General features: G+C 44.3%; 1 protein-coding gene across 4 annotated transcripts in view; it reads left to right on the top strand.

Moving 5' to 3' along the window:
- PIWIL2 (piwi like RNA-mediated gene silencing 2) overlaps positions 1-20581 on the top strand; it is a 91312-nt gene that overhangs the window by 25406 nt on the left and 45325 nt on the right. For 3 of the 4 annotated variants that reach the window (XM_008249876.4, XM_089302222.1, XM_089302223.1), the window contains exons 11-16: positions 916-1104; positions 1605-1689; positions 2348-2437; positions 4766-4906; positions 17566-17679; positions 18634-18822. In XM_008249876.4, the coding sequence (XP_008248098.1) occupies positions 916-1104; positions 1605-1689; positions 2348-2437; positions 4766-4906; positions 17566-17679; positions 18634-18822 (808 nt within the window). Of the gene's footprint in view, positions 1-915; positions 1105-1604; positions 1690-2347; positions 2438-4765; positions 4907-9224; positions 9590-17565; positions 17680-18633; positions 18823-20581 lie in introns of those variants that run through there. The other variant, XM_089302224.1, reaches the window with a different exon arrangement.

Genomic DNA, 20581 nt, shown 5'->3' with positions numbered 1-20581 from the left:
GCAGCCATTTAGGGGGTGAACCAACGGAAGGAAGACCTTTCTTTCTGTCTCTCTCTCTAAATCTGCCTGTCAAAAAAAAAGAAATTTCCACACGGTTTTCCACAGTGTCTAAACTCATTTACATCCCATCAACAATGTATAAGGCAAACACCCAGTTCTATCACAGTGCTAAGTGATTTTTGTAAATCTCATGGAAAATATGTATTAGGAAAAACTCTGCATGGATTTGAAGAAGTCTGTACCAGGATAAACGTCAGTTTTTACTCCATTTTCCCACTGACTTTCCCGACTGCAACTGCGAGATTACCCCTTCCTACCTTCCTCTGCCTGGGCTGTTGCTCACTCCCCAGCCCCAGCCGGTCTGCTGGGCAGGTTCCTCCTCCAGCCATCAGCTGCCTCTGACACTCCTTGGCTCCCTGCGTGTCTTTCCGTGTGGTTTCTGTGAGTTCCTCCGTTGCCTGTTCATGGCACTCTCCGCAAGGTGTCTGTGTGGGCTATCTCGTTCTTCATCTTTAGCATCTTACCAAGTATGTTCTGATAGGTACAGGTTTGGTGCTTTCCTCCAGCAAATACAGTTAAAAAGAATACTGTCACTGTGCCTCCTGTAGCTGTATCCTAGTAATGATGAAAACCAGTGCTTGTTTTAATAAAAGTACCTTAAAGAAGACAGAGAATATTTTAATATGTGGTTGCTGCTCTTAATGATTTATTTCACTATTTTTGTTGACAGTTTTATGTTTAAAAAATAAAAGCATCAAGAAATCAAGAAGTCTATCAGAAAACACAGTTGGAGCTTTGTGGTGCCACAGGCTCACTGTGATTAGACCCCTAAATTATTATTTTTTAAGTTTCCATCCCGGTATTATTTCTTTGTGTAAACAAACATAACCCACAGGGCTTTCTTCCTTTTCAAAGGCATGCCATGTATCAGCAGAACAAGGAAAACTTCCAGGATGAGTGTAGTAAGCTGCTGGTGGGCAATATTGTTATCACCCGATACAACAATCGTACCTATCGCATTGATGATGTGGATTGGAATAAGACTCCCAAAGACAGCTTCACGATGTCTGACGGCAAGGAGATCACGTTCTTGGAGTACTACAGGTAGGAGAAGGGCGGGGGAGTCGGGCCCCATCCTTCAGCAGGGTGTTTGAGCTCTGTGACAGCACTCAGCCTGACACTTCCACAGCACTTGAATTAGTGATGTTGGATGTGTTCATTGGTGGGAATTGACCTGAATATATTACCCTTACAATTTTCTTTTAGTGCCTTTGAAAGTTACTGCATATAAATTGGTCTCAGGGTTTTGAATTGTCTTGTGCTGACTCTGTTAGGTGTCCGTTTGGAGAGACAAAATTCAAGTTATGTGTCTCATTTTACTTCTCCATTCCCTACACCCTGTAATTTAGCCTTATTGCTCTTCTGCTTAATTGGTGGTGTAATATGAGTCTGCTTTTCCCACTTACAAATATATTATGACCTTTCCCATGGATCCTGGACAGGGCTGTTATGTGGATGTGTACCTCAGTCCTGTTAAGAGACTTGGACTGTGTTGCTATGGTATGTCGCTTTTGAAATGTTTTCTTGCCTCCACCTTGCTTTAGCAAAAACTACGGGATCACGGTGAAGGAAGAGGACCAGCCACTGCTGATTCACAGGCCCAGTGAGAGACAGAATAACCATGGCATGGTGAGTGGGGTCAGCTTGCACTTCCCACCCCGGTCTTCATCTGTCCATCAGCTCTGTGAGAGCTGGAGAGCAGTGACTGCAGCACAGTTGGGGAAGGCTGTTCGTGGCTGTGCCATTCATTTGTCTCTCAGGTCCCTACAGGAGGAGCTCACTAGCCACCTGAGAGTTTGGATAGAAGGAACGGATAGCTTCCTGTGATTCAGGATTAAAGCTTTGGGTTCATTCGGGCGGGAGTATAGACATTTCTTTTGACAGGTACAGGCTGGGGGAAGTCTCTTGTCTCCTGTCTCCCCTGTGCTGAGCTACTAAGACTAAAGGAAGAGCGGAGTAAGATGAGGTAGAGACACACAACCTCATCAGCTGTATTCCTACCATTGTCTGGAGGTCTAAGAGAGACAATTTTTTTTCTAGTTTTCATTTCCTTTGGACAATTTCAATATATGCCCCTTTCCACAATTTGGCAGGCTATATGTATTCTCACTGAGCACAGGAAAATGCTTCTCGAATCCCCTGCCCTCATTTCCAGGGTTTTAGATTCCTCAGTGTACAAGTCGGGTCACTGAGGGCCAGCCCTGGGCTGTGGCACATCTCATATGGGTCAAGGAACCACGCATCCTCTCTCTACTCCTTTACTTTGCCCTCTCTTCTTTCCCCAAAGCTGCTGAAAGGTGAAATCCTGCTGCTGCCTGAGCTTTCCTTCATGACTGGAATCCCAGAGAAGATGAAGAAGGACTTCAGAGCCATGAAGGTTGGAGTCTGCTGTTCTCGGCAGGGAGCCCCTGCTCTGAGCAGCGGCGTTTTGGATGGCAGTTTGAGTTAGAGCCAGGCCAGTTCCGGCTGTGACACTGGCTTGAACTGTTACCTGGACACATCTGTTCTTCAGCTCCTACCCTTCCTCTCTGTGAAACGTCTTACCTGTCTCTTTCTACGCCAGTGTGTAAAGGCACATCGCAGCTCCCTTTGAGGGACTGAATTGTAAGGCAAGAGGAAACCAACAACTCTGTCTTCATCCTCACTGAGTAGATGGCTGATTGTAGACTGGTCATGGGACCATAGATGAGGTTCTTTGAGAGAGGGGCATTACTCTAACATTTCTCTAAACCTTCGGTTTATTTGAAGGTGTGGAAGAGATAATGGGGCACACCACCAACGAGTCAGGGGCCATGGATGGGGTGCTGAGGCTCTGGGGACGCTGCGTCAGCTCCCGTAGGACAGAGCCGAGAGCAGAGATGGGGAGGGGTGGTGGGCAGCGTGCAGCAGGTGGTGTGGGTGCTGGACCTCCACAAATGCTGTCTTCCTGTTCTGGAAGAGCCGCGCTCTGCTGCCTCGCTTTCCAGCCCTTGTCCGTCCTGGACCCTTATGCCACATAGATAGGATTTTTAACATCATAATGAGCCTGAAGTATGGCTCAAAGTTCGTGGAGGAGATTTCAGTCATGTTTGCTTTGCAGTCCTTCTGCTTTGACTGTGTGGGTCAAGTCCCCTTCCTTATGACTCCCAGTTGCCTAATAATTTTATGGTCACAGTGCTCTGTTTGTAACCTCGTGGACTTACTGAACCGTGGCCATACAGTTCATGGGTCCTAAAACAACAAAGAACTCACCATGTGATTCCAACTCTTCATGTACCTGTTAGATACTTCTCAGTTACACATGGAGCAGGCACCTGCTATACATCAAACACTGGCAAATCATGGTGGCACCGAATGGCTAGCATAGCATGACATAAAGCCTAAGAGTGAAGATAGTTGGGGCCAGTGCTATGGTTTAGTGGGTAAAGCTGCCGCCTGCAACACCGGCATCCCATATGGACTACTCCCATAGTCCTGGATACTCCTCTTCTGATCCAGCTCCCTACTGATGTGCCTGAGAATGCAGCAGAGGATAGCCCCAGTCCTAGTACCCCTGCACCCATATGGGAGACTGGAAGAAGCTCCTGGCTCCTCCCTTTGACCTGGCCAATGGAGAAGTAAACCAGTGGGTAGAAGCTTACTTTCACTCTCTTTCTTTGCCTCTACCTCTCCTTCTCTGTAACTTTTTTTTAAAAGATTTATTTACTTATTTGAAAGTCAGTGTTACACAGAGAGAAAGAGAGGCAGAGAGAGAGGTCTTACATCCACTGGTTCACTCTCCAATTGGCCTCAGTGGCCAAAGCTGCACTAATCTGAAGCCAGGAGCCAGGAGCTTCTCGGGGTCTCCCAAGTGGGTGCAGGGGCCCAAGGGCTTGGGCCATCTTCTACTACATTCCCAGGCCATAGCAGAGAGCTGGATCAAAAGTGGAACAGCTGGGACTCGAACCGGCACCCATATGGGATGCTGGCCCTGCAGGCAGCAGTTTTACCCTAGCTACACCACAGCACCAGCCTCTGTAACTCTTTCAGATAAATAAATAAATCTTTTTTAAAAAAGTGAAGATACTTTTCTGTTATGTAAAGCTGGATGACTGGCCTGTGATATTTCTCCTCGCAAATTTTAAACAGGTCTCTTTAATTTTAAATCAAGTCTCTTTTGCTCCTGTCTCATGGAATATCTTGGAATTTCAAATTCACTTTGAGAAAGATAGAAAGTTCAGATGTCACAAGGAAGCATCAATAATATTTAAAATTCTTTTATTAGTAAATTTTAACTTTTTACCTCATTTGTATTCCTGAGATATTTTCCTTGGCGATATTTAAAAGTTTCTGATGGTTTCAGTGGGAAGGAGATTCTTCTGGAAACAATTTTTTTTTTTTTATTGGAGAGACAAAGCTTCTGTCATGTGGTTTAATCCACAAATGCTCACCACAGCCCGGGCTGGACCAGGACTGGAGCCAGGAGCCAGGATCCCAATCTAGGTCTCCCACTTGGGTGACAGGAATCCAGTTCCTGGAGCCATCACTGCTGTCTCCCAGTGTGGGAAGCTGGGTCAGGAGCCAGTCCTGGGAATGGAAACCTGGCATTGAGATGTAGGACAGAACAGTCTAGACTGCAAGCCTGAGTGCTGCTTCCTGATAGCATCATAGTGACATTGGGGTTTGTTACCCTCAACTGGAGAAGTGAATACTTAAAACTTACTCTCCCCATTTGGATTCTGTTTAGGATTTGACCCAGCAGATCAACCTGAGCCCAAAGCAGCACCACAATGCATTAGAATGCTTGCTACAGAGAATTTCGAAGAATGAGACAGCCAACAGTGAGCTGACACGCTGGGGCCTCTGTCTTCAAAAGGATGTGCATAAGGTAAACCAGGCGATGGGTGGGGTAGCAGACAGTGTACCCAAAGGTTCAGAGCTTCGTGACACTGGATAATGACTTCCTGATGTACTCTGACTTTCGAAGCTTTGCTTTGTTCTTACATTCTAGTTTTGTTTTTTTGTTTCTCGATTCCAGTCATGGTTCTTAAATTGTCTTGACTTAATTTGCTAGTATCATTTCCCAAGAGAAGGAGGTACTCATTTCTGGCTAAATAGCAAAAGGAATTTTGACTAACATTTGCTTATTTTCAGGGTCCCAACCCTAATTATATCTTTTTTAAAAAAGATTTTTTTATTTATTTAAGAGATAGAGAGGAAGAGAGAGAAAGAGGCCTTCCATCTGCTGGTTCACTCCCCAACTGGCCTCAATGGCCGGAGCTGAACCCATCTGAAGCCAGGAGCCAGGAGCTTCTTCTGGGTCCCCAACCCGGGTGCAGGGGTCCAAGAACTTGGGCCATCTTCCCCTGCTTTCCCAACCCGTAGAAGAGAGTTGGATCAAAAGAGGAGCATCTGGGACACGAACTGGTGCCCATTTGGGATGCTGGTACTGCAGGTGGAGGCTTAGCCTACTAAGCCACAGGCACTGGTCCCTATACCTATTTTTTTTTTTTTTAGAGAGAGATTTCTTTGGAAGGCAGCATTAGAGAGAGGTAATATCTTCCATCACTGATTGATTCCCCCAAATGGCCTCAATGGCCAGGGTTGGTCCAGGCCAAATCCAGGAGCCTGGCATTCCATACAGGTCTCTTATGTGGGTGGTAGGGACCCAGGCACTTGGGCCACCCTCTGCTGCTTTCCCAAGTGCATTAGCAGGGAGCTGGCTTGGAAGTGGAGCAACCAGGACTTAAACCAGCTCTCATGTGGAATGTCGGTGCCGCAGGTGGAGGCTTATCCTGAAGGGCTACAATGCTGCTGGGCTCCCCAATTATTCTTTTATTTTATTTTTATTTTTATTTTTTTGACAGGCAGAGTTGAAAGTGAGAGACAGAAAGAAAGGTCTTCCTTTTGCCGTTGGTTCACCCTCCAATGGCTGCTGTGGCCTGCGCGCTGCGGCCGGCACACCGCACTGATCCAATGGCAGGAGCCAGGTGCTTATCCTGGTCTCCCATGGGGTGCAGGGCCCAAGCACTTGGGCCATCCTCCACTGCCTTCCCTGGCCACAGCAGAGGGCTGGCCTGGAAGAGGGGCAACCAGGACAGAATCCGGCGCCCCGACCGGGACTAGAACCTGGTGTGCCGGCGCCGCTAGGTGGAGGATTAGCCTATTGAGCCGCGGCGCCGGCCCCCAATTATTCTTAAGGTGCTATATGTCTTTCCTTTTTCTTTTCAAGTTTCCCCCCCAAATAATTACCCTGTGTTTCCTTGACTAAACTACTGTTGTTCTTTCCATAAGAATTTTGCATTTGTAAGATGTGATCATCTAGGGGCACTTTCTTCCTGAGGCTTGCCTGAGTGGGCTGTTGACTTGTGCTGATGTATTCCATAGGGCAGACAGCGGGGTTGGTGGAGAGGTATTGGGACTTCAAATTTTAATTCTACCATTTGCCACTTTGATTATAAGGATGTTTCATAAGGTTTATGGGAAAATGGAATTAAAAGATGAGTTTACTTGGGTGCAACAGTGTTTTGAAATCCACGTATAGGTTTTCTTAATGTGTATTTTCAGTGATTCCCATATGTTTAGACTTCAAAATAAACAAATAAGCTTATCTTTTTGAAGAGGATTAATGTATTTAGAGTGGGTAGTAGAGAGTGTTCCTGCCTGCTGGTTCACTCTCCAGAATCTTGGCTTGGCTGCTGGCCCCAAGCCAGGAACTGGGAATGCAACCCGAGTCTCCCAGGCGGGCAGTGGGAACCCGATTACTTGAGCCATCCCCACTGCCTCCAGGGTCTGCATTGGTAGGAAGCCAGAGTCAGGAGCCTGAGCGTAGAATTGAACCCAGAGAACTGCACTGTGGGATGTGGGTGTCTCAACTCCAGGCTGAACGCCTGTCCTTGAACTCACCTTTAATTTCACTTTCTATGAACTTTTCAGAGAACCCTCACTCTGAGCAAGTTATGTAGCACCTCTGCATTTCCATGTCTGTAAAGTAAGGGGGGGTTCCAAGATGGCGGAAAGGGAGGGAGCTTACTGCTCTAGTCTACGAGAAGGTGGTGCAGAGTGTAATCTTGGGGAAGGGTTAGCAGGAAAACTGCAGTGGAAACTCCATGGAAGTTAGAGAGATGCTGTGGGTCTGCGTGGAGGGTGCAGACGCGTAGCACGAGCACAGACACCACTGGCCCCAGCAGCCGAGAGCCCCAGCACCAGCTTCGGAGATGAGGTGAGTGCTGGCCTGCAGCAGCGGCCCAAGCCACTGGTGATAAAGCTGCGGGAAGAGCCTGGCATGAGTCCAGCCTGGACCCTGTGGGGGACAGTGTACCTGCCAACCTAGAGGGAGAAAAGGGGCACGTCTATCTCACCGCCCCCTTGGCAGCAGCGACCTGCAACTAGCAGAGATAGGGTGGGCGCCATCTTGGACACATGTAACAGCTGTGCAAGCTTCAGTCCGTGCGCCCAGCAACCAGCTGAGAGGAGACACCTGAGTCTGGCTGGGAGGATTGACAAGTCTGAGTGCTCACAGAGGACTGTGAGGTGCCCCCAGGCTCCCAGCACGTCACAGGCTCTGGTACTTAGGCTACCTGGACCGAGTACCCACAAGCGGCTGCATCTGGAAGAGTCTCTGCCTCTGTTTAACAGGCGGGGCTCCCTGATTGCCCGGAGTGGGTCAGTGCAATGGGATCTATGCTCATACTGAGGACTGCACAGATCCTTTGGGTGGTCCTTGTTGGAGTGCGTATGAATATCACACCCACTGAGGCTAGCATCCGGGCATTGGTCACCTTGGAGGCGGGGAGGTGATGATTAGACTGTACCAGTACAGCTGATCAAAACCTCCCCTCTGATGAAAACAGAGCTCTGCAGCACCCAACTTGAGTTTCACCTTGGACACTCCCCTCACCCTGGAGCACTAACCAGAGCTCCCTGGCCACACCCAGCACATGCCTTTGGGTATGCACAGAGAGAGCAGACACTCCACTAAGCCACAGAGGAATAGACCAAAGGTAAAAGTCATCAGAGTAACAAACAAACAGAAAAACCAAGTATCTCCACAAATCCCTAAAAATAAACCCAGAAATTCAAGAAACAAGAATAAGGACGACAACATGATGCACCCCTAAAGGAACACCACAACACTATAGTAGTGGAATGTGAAGATGAAGAGATTGATGAAATGCGAGAAACAGAATTCAAAAAATTAATCACAGGATTACTTGGAAGTAATGAGAAGCAAGTTCATGAATTTAAGAAATCCTTACATAACATGAATAAAAATTTTCCCATGAAATTGAGATTTTTAAAGAGAAATCAGATTGAAATATTAGAAATGAAGAATTCAGTAGATCAAATAAAAAATGTGGTGGAAAACCCTAACACCAGACTCAGTGAGGCAGAAGAAAGAATATCTGAGTTAGAAGGTGAATCTCTGGAAACTTTACAGTCAGACCAAAAAAAAAAAAATTAAAAACAGTTTTTGAGACTTATGGAATACTATCAAATGGCCCAATATCTGAATCTTAGAAATTCCGGAATGCATGGAAAGAGAATGGATTAGACGGCCTATTTTAGTGAAATAATTACATAAAACGTCTCCAATTTGGAGAAAGAAGGGGATATCCAAGTACAGGAAGCACATAGAACTCCAGATAGACATGACCAGAAAGGATCTTCCCCCTGACACTTTACAGTCAAGTTCTCCACAGGAAAAACCTAAAGGAAAGATTCTAAAATGTGCATGAGAAAAGCACCAAATTACTTCAGAGGACCTCCAGTCAGACCCACAGCCAGCTTCTCATCAGAAACCCTACAGGCTAGGAGAGAATGATGAGATATATTCTAAGTCTTGAGAGAAAAGGACTATCAGCCCAGAATACTGCACCCTGCAGAGTTCTCATTTATGAATGAAGGTGAAATAGACCTTCCATGATAAACGGAAATTGAAAGAAATTGTCCCACCCGCCAAGCCTTACAAAAGATGCTAAGGATGTGCTACACACAAAAATATGGCCATCACTATGAAAGAATGTGAAGGTAGAAAAATCTCCCGGTAAAAGTACAAAGGAAATTCAAAGTAAATAAAAGGAGTAACTATGCAAAAATGTTAGGACCAGTAGTAACTTTGAATGAAAATGGCCTCAACTTTCCATTTAAAAGATACAGACTGGCAGAATGGTTTGAAAAACAAGATCTATTTTTTCTGCCTACAGGAAACACTTCTTAACAACAAAGATATCCACAGACTGAGAGTGAAAGGATGGAAAAAGGGGCTGGCACTGTGGCGTAGCAGGTAAAGTCGTCGCTTGCACATGGACACAGGTTCTAGTCCAGGCAGCTGCACTTCCGATCCAGCTCTCTGCTATGGCCTGGGAAAGCAGTAGAAGATGGCCCAAGTCCTCGGGCCTCTGCACCCACTTGGGAGACCCAGAAGAAGCTCCTGACTCCTGGCTTCAGATCAGCCCAGCTCCAGCCATTGCAGCCATATGGGGAGTGAATCAGCAGATGGAAGATTTCTCTGTGCCTGTCTATGTGCCTCTCTCTGCCTCTATAACTCTACCTTCTGCATAAATACATAAATAAATCTTTGGGTTTTTTTTAAAAAAGGTGGAAAAAGATATTCCATGCTAATGGAAACCAAAAAAAAGGGAACTGATATAACCATCCTAATATCAGACAAAATAGGCTTTAACACAAAAAACTGTTAAAAGAGACAAAGAAGGGCACTATGTAGTGACAGGAAAATGTGATCATAATAAGCAGATATGCACCCAGTTATAGGGCACCTGGCTATTTAAAAGAAATGTTAATGTCTAAAGAGAGACATAGACTCCACACACACAGTAGTAATGGGGAACTTCAGTACCCAATTTGCAGCAATGGACAGATCAAACAGAAAAAAATCAGCAAAGAAACAACAGAATTAATCAACACTACAGACCAAATGGACCTAATGGATATATACAGAACTTTTCATTGTACAGTTGCGGAATACACATTCTTTCACCATCGCATGGAACTTTCTCTAGGATAGACCACATGCTAGGCCATAAAGCAAGTCAGCAAATTCAGAAAATTCAAAGTCATACCATGCATCTTCTCTGACTACAGTGCAATCTGGAAATGAACAACTCAAGTCTCTAGGACATATCAAACACATGGAGAATAAACAGCATGCTCTTGAATGAGTAGTGAGTTATAGAAGAAATCAGATGTCAACATATTTCTGGAAACAAATGAAGATAAGAATATGACATCAAAACTTACGGGATACAGCAAAAGCAATTTTAAGAGGGAAGTTTATAGCAGTTCGTGCCTACATCAGAAAATTGGAAAGGCACCAAATAAGCTATCAATGTATCTCAAGGGTCTAGAAAAACAGCAAACGAAACCCCACATTAGTAGGAGAAAGGAATAATTAAAATTAGAAGAGTCAGTGCTGTGGCATAGTGGGCTAAGCCTCGGCATGCAGCGCCAGTATCCCATGGAAGCCCTGGTTCATGTCCCGGCTGCTTCTCCTCTGATCAGTGTCTGTGCTGTGGCCTGGGAAGGCAGTAGAGGATGGTCCAAATGCCTGGGGCTCTGCACCCATGTGGGAGCCCCAGAGGAGGCTCCTGGCTTCAGATCGACTCAGCTCCGACTGTTGAAGCCATGTGGGGAGTGAGCCAGTATGTGGAAGACCTCTCTCTCTGTCTGTCTCTCTCTGTAACTCTGCTTCTCAAATTTTTTTAAAAATTAAGAAGTAAATAAAATTGTAACCTAAAACACAATCCAAAAAACCAGAGAAATGAAGAGCTGGTTTTTTGAAAAAATGAAATTGATACACAATTGGCCCAACTAACCAAAGAAAAGAAAAGTAGAAGACACAAATTAATAAAATCAGAGATGAGAAAGGAAATGTAATAACAGATACCAGAGAAATAAAAAGAATTATCAGGAATTACTACAGAGAGCTGTATGCCAACAAATTGGGAAACCTAGAAGAAATGAATAGATTCCTGGACACATACAATCTACCAAAATTGAGCCATGAAGACACAGAAAACCTAAACAGACCAATAACCAAGACAGAGATTGAATCAGTAATAAAGACCCTCCCAACAAAGAAAAACCCAGTCCTGGAGGCTTCACTACTGAATTCTTTTTTTTTTTTTAATGTAATTATTCATTTGAAAGAGTTACACAGAGAGAGGTCTTCCATCTGCTGGTCCACTCCCCAGTTGGTCTCAACAGCTGGAGCTGCGCCGATCCAAAGCCAGGAGCTTGGAGCTTCCTCCAGGTCTCCCATGTAAGTGCAGGGGCCCAAGGACTTGGGCCATCTTCTGCTGCTTTTCAAACCATAGCAGAGAGCTGGATTGGAAGTGGACCAGCTGGGACTCAAACCAGGTGCCCATAGGGGATGCCAGCACTGCAGGCGGCGGCTTTACCTGCCACGCCACAACACCAGCCCCTTCACTGCTGAATTCTACCAGACATTTAAAGAACTCCAATTCTTCTCAAGCTATACAAAACAATTGAAAGGGAGGGAATCTTCCACCTCCTACTGTGAAGCCAGCATCACCTTAATTCCTAAACCAGAAAAAATACAATTTTTTTTGGTTGGTTGGGCCAAGCAGATCTAGAAAAAATGATGCTGAAATTCATATGGAAACACAGGAGACCCTGAGTAGTTAAAGCAATCTTATACAACAAAAACAAAGCCAGAGGTATCATATTAGCAGATGTCAAGACATACTGCAGTGCTGTTATAATCGAAACAGCCTGGTGCTGGGGGAAAAAAAAAAGGTGGTTTGACCAATGGAATAGAGTAGAAACAACTAAAATCAGTCCAGTTATGTATAACCAGCTTATCTTCAACAGAGGAGCTAAAACCACTCCTTGGAGCAAGGACAGTCTCTTCAAGAGGTGGTGCTGGATCTCTGCCTGCAGAAGTATGCGTCAAGACCTCTACCTTGCACCTTACACAAAAACCCACTCGACATGGACGAAAGACCTAACTCTACTACCCAGAGAACACTGGGGAAACCCTGTAAGACATGGGCATAGGCAGATACCTCTTGGAAAAGACCCCAGAAGTGTGGGCAATCTAAGCCAAAATTGACAAATAGGATTACATCAACTTGAGAGGCTTCTGCACTGCAAAAGAAACACTTAACAAAGTGAAGAGGCAACCAACAGAATGGGAGAAAATATTTGCAAACTATGCAGCTGATAAAGGGTTAATATCCAGAATCTGTAAGGAGCTCAAGAAACTCAACAACGAAAAAATCCAGTTAAAAAATGGGGAGAGACTTGAACTGACATTTTTCAAAAGAGGAAATCTAAATGGCCAACAGACACATGAAAAAATGCTCAAGATCATTAGCTATCAGGGAAATGCAAATCAAACCACAATGAGGTTTCAGTTAGAATGTCTTTCTACAGAATTCAACAAAGAACAAATGCTGGCAAGGAGGTGGGGAAAAAGGTACCCTAATCTGCTGTTGGTGGGAATGTAGCCTGGTACAGCCACTGTGGAAGACAGTATGGAGATAAACCTCAGACATCTGAGCAGACCTACCACATGACCAGCCACCCCACTCCTGGGAATTTACCCAAGGGAAATGAAATCAGCCTGTTAAAGAGTTGTTTGCACCTCCATGTTGATTGCAGCACAATTCACAATAGCTAGGAGATGGGGTTAACCCAAATGTCCATCAGGTGAAGACTGGGTAAAGAAATTATGGTGTATGTACACCACGGAAAACTACACAGTGGCAAAAAAAATCCTGTCATTTCCAACAAAATGGATGCAACTAGAAAACATTTAGAAGTGAAATGAGCCAGTCCTAAAAGGACAAGCACCATGTGTTCTCCCTGACAACAAATACAGTGCCTAAAAGGTAATCTCTAGGAGTAAAATTGATACTTTGAGATGCAGTGACTTTGCACAGTCCTTGTCTTGACTGTTGAACAGTTTCGTTGTTGTTTCATACTATTTTTTGGATTCTTAGTGTAGAGTTAATCTTATATGTATAAAGTTAATTGAAAATAGATCTCAGTAGGAAGTAAGAATGGTGGGAGGGAGGGTGGGTTGGAAGAATCACTGTATTCCTAAATTTGTATATATGAAATGCATGAAGTTTGTATACTTTATACAAGGTTTCTAGGTTAAAAAAATTAAAGTTAATAATAAAGTAAGGGTAGTAGTTGAATTAAAATAATTAAATGGTAATATTTCAGTGTATTATCTGACATACAGCAAGTGTGTTTGATAAATTTTTGCTATTTCCCCTTTTCTTTTGAGGTTATACCAAAATAATTACTTCTTTCCTTACTGTGTAGTCCTCTTGCACTCTGTACTGACTCCTTGTTTCTTTTTTTTTTTTTTCTTCATTCAAAAAATAACACATAGTATGGTAGACACTGTGTTGCAACAGGTTGGGCTGCTGCCTGGGATGCCTGCAGGCCATATCCAAGTGCCTGAGATTAGATCCCACCTCCACTTCCTAATGCACACCCTGGGAGGCAGTTGGTGATGGCTCAAGTGCTTGGGTCCCTGCCACCCACAGGGGAGGCCTGGGTGGAGCTCCCAGCTCCTGGCTTCATCCTGACCCTGCTCTGACTGTTGCAGGCATTTGGGAATGTGAATCAGTGGGTGGGAGATCTCTCTCTTGCTCCTTCTCTTTCTTTTCTCTCAACCTTTCAAATAAATAATCTTTAAAGAGTAAATGTTAAAAAATAGTTCTAAAATTGCAGTCAATAAGGAAAATGTGGAGACATTGGAAAATGTACAGAAGAAAATACAGTATTGATGTATTAAATAATAAATAAAAATGATAAAACCCAATGATGCTATTGTTTGTTGAACTCAGTATAGAGTAAATCTGATGTGTATAAAGTTAATTGAAAATAGATCTTAGTAAAAAGTATGGATGGGAAGAGGAGAGGGAGGAAGAAGGTTAAGAGAGTGGGTAGGAGGGTGGGTACGGTGGGAGGAATCACTGTTCCTAAAGTTGTATTTATTAAGTGCATCAAAGTTTGCATACCTTAAATAAGTTTTCTGGGAAAAAATTTTTAAAAAATTAATATGAACACAGAAAAACCCAATGGTGCTATCTCAGAAAAATTTATTTTAGGCACATACAAAAAATATTTTCATTGTATTTACTTCCTCTAAAATTATTTTCTCTGAGAATAACTTTTTTGTAAAATTATGATTGTACTGCTTGTTTGCATCTTGTTTTTGAAGATTTATTTATATATTTGAGAAACAGAATGACAGTGGGAGGTCTTCCATCTGCTCAGTCACTCCTCAGATGGCCGCAACAGCAGGACTAGGCTCGGCTCCATTCTGGTCTAGGCTCCATTCAGCAACTCCATTCTGGTCTCCCGTGTAGGTGGCAGGGGCCCGACTACCTGTGGGCCATCGCCTGTTGCCTCCCAGGTGCAGTAGTAGGGAGCTGCATCAGAAATACAGAATAGCCAGGACTCTGTGTGACAGTGCCCTTCCTTGTGTCTTCTTTAATTTAGTATAACACCTTGGTTAAGTTTTCATATTGTTTAATATTATTCCAACATGCAAAAAAATAAGCCAAAGAAAAAAGTCTACCTGTGTTGCTTCTACATCAGGATTGCCACTGTTAACATTTCGGAAAATACCCGTCAGTCTCTCATGTGTGAGCATGCACATGGTATGTAGTCAAAGGTTTTCTTATTGATACACTCTGAATGGTTTTCCATGTTAACATTCTTCTAAAGATTGTTAATGACTGCCTTATGGATTTAAGCAACAATTCCCTATCCTTTTACATGCAAAGTGAGTTTAGTGTTTTCCTATTATAAATAGTGGGGCAGTGAACATATTTGTAACTAAATCTTTGCATATGTTATTACTTATTTTCTGAGGTCACTTTTATGAGACTAAAATAATTAAGGGACTTGTACTTTAGTGCTTTTATTTTCTACTGCCAGTTGCCCCCTAGAAGTTACTTTTAAGAATGTGAGTATGGTTCTTACACCCTTGTTAATATATTTTTCTATTTGTAGACAAATTAAGAAATAATTAAATTTTTTTATTGTAGATAAAGTGTTACATTAAGTGAGAAAAGCACACAGGGACTGATGTGGCTCAGGTGGACTAAGCTCTGGCAATGCTGGCATTCCGTATTGGAGTGCTGATTGAATCCTGGCTGCTCTGCTTCCCACACACCGCCACTGTGTTGCTTTCCCTGCACTTGGGAAAGCGGTGGATGATGACCCAAGTACTTGGGCTCCTGCTACCACATTGGAGAGCAGATGGAGTTCCTGGCTCCTGGCTTCAGTCTGCCACAGACCTGGCTATTGGCAGCCATTTTAGGGGTGAACCAGCAGATAGAAGATCTCTCTGTGTCTCTTTGTGCCTTTCCATATCTCCCTCTCTCTCTGTCTCTCTGCCTTTCAAGTAAATAAATAAATCATAAAAAAAAAGCAGACAGTAGAGGTCAGAACAAGTCAAAGTTCTCCGTAATTACACTTCCTGTAGAGATAATTACTGGTAAGCTTGGGCTCATTCGGTTTTTATGATCTATGCATTACTGTTTATTTTTGTAAGAACAGGATTGTATTATGTGCAGTTAAAAAGTGGATTTAGTGATCACAGAGTAAACCGTATATTCATGTATCAGCTTATTTCCTGTTTTTGGACATTTAGATCTAACTGATATATTTTCCCTGTTTTAATTTGTTCTTTCGTTATATATGTTTTTCTTTCTCTTTTTTTTTCCTGTGTAAAGTAAAATATTAGTCTGTGGTTAGCCTTATTAAAAAATCCTGCCTTGAATTTTCTGCTTTCAGTTTTTCCCTTAAATAGATGTTTTTCCCCTAAAATACTTTTCAGGGGCAGGGAGGGGTTTGTCCTAGCAATCAGGATGCTGACTGGGACACCCACTTGTCATATTAGGGTGCCTGGTTGTAGCCAGGGCTTCACTCTCCACTCCAGCTTCCTGGTAACGCACACCCTGGGAGGCAGCAGGTGATAGCTCAAGTATTTGAGTTCCTGCCACCCATGGAGGAGCTCCGGGACTGAATTCCTGGCTCCTGACTTTGACCTGACCCAGTACCAGCTGTTGCAGGCATTTGAGAATGAGCCAGTGAATGAGACTTCACTCTTTTCTCTGTCTCACGTGTCTGTCTTTCTGTTTCTCAAATAATTTTTTTAATGTATTGAAAAAAAAAAAACTTTGGAGGGATTGGTGCTGTGGCATAGTGGGTTAAGAAATTTGGCATCTGAAACCCACAATTTTAAAGAAGCAGAACTTTGGGGGCCAGTGTTGTGGCATAGTAGGTAAAGTGCCACCTGCTACACCATCATCCCGTTCTGGTGCTGGTTCCAGTCCCAGCTGTTCCACTTCTGATCCAGCTTCCTGCTATTGCTCCTGGGAAAGCAGTGGAGAATGGCCCAAGAATTTGGGTCCCTGCATGCATGTTGGAGACCCAGGAGAGGCTCCTGGCTCCTGGCTTTGGTCTGACCCAGCTCTGGTCATTGCAACCATTTGGGGAATGAACCAGTGGATGGATGGATGGATATCTCTCTCTCTCTCTCTCTCTCTCTGCAATTCTGCCTTTCAAATAAAGATGATAAAAAAAATCTTAGTCTTTTTGGAGCCAACATTTGATAAAGCAGTTAAGGTGCCACTTGTGTAAATAAAATCTTACAAAAATAATGAGGCTAGCCTTGTGGTGTAGTGGGCTAAGCCTCTGCCTGCAGTGCCGGCATCCTATATGGGTGCCGCTTAAGTGTCCTGGCTGCTCCTCTTCCAGTCCAGCTCTCTGCTATGGCCTGGAAAAGCAGCAGCAGATGGCCCAAGTGCTGGGGCCCCTGCACCTGTGTGGGAGACCCTGAAGAAGCTGCTGGCTCTAGCCTCAGATCGGTGTGCTCCAGCCGTTGTGGCCAGTCAGGGAGTGAACCAGAGATGGAAGATCTCTTTCCCTCCCCCCCCCCCCATACTACCACTACCTTTCAAATAAATAAAATCTTAAAGACGCCACTTGTGATGCACACCTCCTCTATCAGAATGCCGAGTTCTGCTTCTGATCCAGCTTCCTGCTAGTGCTCACCATGGGAGGAAGCAGGTGCTGGTTCAAGTAGTTGGATCCCTGCCACCCATATAGGAGACCTGGGGTGAGTTCTGGGCTTCTGGCTTTGGCCTGCCCCAGCCCTGGCAGTTGTGGGCATTTGGGGAATGACCCAGCAGATGGAATATATCTGTCTGGCTCTCAAACACAGTAGGAATAAGTAAGTGAAGATTTGAAAAGTTGTCAAAGGTTATTTCTCTGCATCCATGGTTCTAAGGAGACAATGTTTTTGAGTTCTTTCTTGTACATGCTGGAAGCTTCAATAGAGAAAGCAGTGCCTCTAAGATCTTGTCTGTATATGTGCAGGTTTTTACTGGAGTGGACTCCACTGCTAGGGGCTTCTTGCTGCTACTCTGAAAAGTTTTAATAGGGACGGGGTCTGTGGTGGAGATGACCAGACCCCAAGAGAACAGAAGCAGTGTTTTTCAAAATAGTAATTGTTTCATATCTTCTGTTTAGATTGAAGGGCGTGTTCTACCCATGGAAAGAATTAATTTAAGAAATACTTCATTTATCACATCCCAGGATCTAAACTGGATTAAGGAAGTAACCAGAGACCTTTCCATCTTGACCGTAAGTGACTTGGGTAGAGAGACCCAGTGTTCCTATAGATGTGGAAATTAGGGTGTCCTTGTTGAAAGTGCCCAGTAAAACCCCAGTGTGAATTACCACTGAGCAGTGCGGTTGGTAAGTGGTTAGCGCTAAGCCCTTTGCCTAACTTCAGACAGGAACAGGAAGTAGGTTGCTATGGTAACTCCTAAAATGCCAGCCTGTTACCCATTCTCCCTTTCTTCTTTCTCCCAAGAGTTCCTGGAGGGTGTTTTTATCCAGGAAAGAAGTCAAATTTGATTACAACAGTGCCCCACCAGGGCAACTAATATATTAGCTATTTGCATTAATATATGTGTATATAATAATAATATAATAATAAAGTGTAATTATTACTGAATGTTTTTCATGAACCTGGTATCTTTTTTCTTTTAATTTATACTGAAATACAATAAAAGATAGACTGACCAGTGTATAACTTGATGGATTTTCACAAACGTGTATAATAACAAGGTTAAGAAACAGCCTTCCCAGTCCCAGAGGCTTCCCCCTCCATGCTGCCAGTTGCTTCTTGCCACTCACCACACACACACACACACACACACACACAGAATAACCTCTCTCTGACTTCTAATTGCATAGATTGTTTTCAGCTATTTTTGTACTCCACATATGACATGGAGTCGAAGCGTATACTTTTGTGTCTGGCTTCTCCTTGTGCAGCCTTGTGTTGGGGATTTTTATCCAGACTGTGGACATGATTGTCAAGCTTTCATTCTCAGCGTCTGTGTGCTGGTTCATATTATGCCACAGTTTGCTCATCACCTGTGTCCCTGTTAATATACGAGTTAGATACGGCAGAACTCAAGCAGAGGGAGCGAAGAATGATTTATTCTTTAGAGTGAAATCTCCTGAGTGTAAGTTTAGAATGTCTTAAGTTGTGAGAAGTATTACAAATTAGCTTGTGGTTGTTCCTAGATCCCCATGCATTTCTGGGCACTTTTTTACCCAAAGAGAGCGACGGATCAGGCCCGAGAACTGGTTAACATGTTAGAGAAGATAGCCGGCCCCATTGGCATGCGCATGAGCCCTCCGGCTTGGGTTGAACTGAAGGATGACCGAATCGAGACCTATATCAGAACCATCCAGTCCATGCTGGGAGTCGAGGTAACTAATGGATCTGAGGATCCCTGCTGTCAAGTGCTTGGATAGTTGATTATAATTACTCAGTTATTTGTCTGTTATTGATGTCTAGGAACCTCTGTCTCACTCATGTACACATGAAATACTGGACTGAAAAAGTATTCTTTGTGCCTGTTGGTTACTTTTGCTTCTTTCATTCTATGTTGGCACTCTCTCCCACTCTAGCACTATTTTTCTCACAGAATTGGCTGTGAGAAAGGCTGACGTAACTTTAGTTCATTATCTGTAGAACATGTTGTACTCAGAAAGCAACTCCTTGGGCCAGGTGCCATCTTGCACGATTCAGTACTGAGCTGTCACAGTGAGGTCTGGCTCAAGAGTCCAGTTGCTTTGGTGATAAACTTGGCAGGTGGCCCATCAGTTGGGCCCTACTAACTGACGAGGGTGCTGGGGCTGAGCGGGTCATAGCACTCACAGCTCAGTAGCTGAGGTCTTTCTGTTCTTATCTGTTAGTAAATAAAAGTAAGACGATTATGGAGAGAACAAAGGCAGATGGAAAGTTCTGGGGAGTCACTCGCCCTTGAGTTACAGACTGGTGGAGAGAATTGTTCAGGAGAGCAGTGCTAGAATCTGATTGTGTTCTCTCTCTGCTCCGTTACTCTGGGTCTTTCATTCATAGCAGCGCTATTGTGTGCTTGCTTTCTCGGGTTCTGTTCTGTTTCCAGTTTCCTCCTTACCTCGCAGCCACACTGTGTCATAGCTTCCCTGGGGCCTGCTGGTTGATACTTTCTGGTCCGCTCTCAGAGGAATAACTCAGCTTGGTACATCAGCTCATTCCATTCATAACTTCTCATGTTTCCTTTATGAGAGCTACAGTCAGCAATTTTCATGTTGGTGGACATGGGTTTCATTCATAATGTCTACCAAACTTCTTGTATTGGTCTTGCTGTCTCTCTGCCACCTTCAGGGCATTCTGGTTTTAATATATATTCTGAGAGATCACAAATGCCGATGTCTACATCAGATAGAAGAGTAACATCAGTGGATGAAGCGGGCCTGTACGGGGCTACTGCAGTGAACCGGAGATGGAACCCAGCATCGTCAAGTCTGGATTTGCATATGTGTACAGCAGTGTGTGCTTACAGGTTGATTTAAACAAACAAATGTATTATCTTCGTAGGGCCTGAAACAAACACGCCTGTTTGCTGGGTCCCCCATCAGCTCCCAGTGCACAGCGGGCCACATGACTGTGATGTAATTCTGGGACATGTGTCCTCTGAGAAGTCTGACCTAACTCCAGTCTGGAGTTGGAGCCGTCGTTCCTGACTTCTCATTCACGCGTTTTGCAGCACCGAGGGCTGGCAGCTTGCCGAGCGCTGCGTCTCTTAGACTCCGGAAGGCCCTGTGTTTGGTCTTGAGCAGTGAGGGATGAGGAGGCTGGGTGACGGAGGCTGCTAGCAGTGGTAAACTCTCCTGACTAGAGTGAGGACTGCACACTGAGGGACTTGGCAGCAGCTTCCCTCCTGCACTGGGCGCGGAGCCCGTCCTGAGTGTTGCATCCCATTTTTTCTCAGTTGTGTGGAATGAATCTAACAAGTTGCCTAGTTAGAGTGCTAACAACTCTGGCGAGAACTGAAAGCAGTAAGTAATGTAAGCCTTGCATGCTTTGAAGCCTCCTCCTTTTCCAGACATCTCAGATCTACTAGTGAGTAAATCTTCAGTAATCACAGCCAGCTCTGGGTAGTCAATGGCAACACATTAGCTATCAGCACAGAGCAGCCCT

The sequence above is a fragment of the Oryctolagus cuniculus genome, chromosome 8 (assembly GCF_051225735.1).
Source record: "Oryctolagus cuniculus isolate XC-2025 breed Fujian yellow rabbit chromosome 8, ASM5122573v1, whole genome shotgun sequence".
Taxonomy (NCBI): domain Eukaryota; kingdom Metazoa; phylum Chordata; class Mammalia; order Lagomorpha; family Leporidae; genus Oryctolagus; species Oryctolagus cuniculus.
Note: the sequence above shows the minus strand (reverse complement) of the source record. Positions and strands in the feature narration are given on the sequence as shown.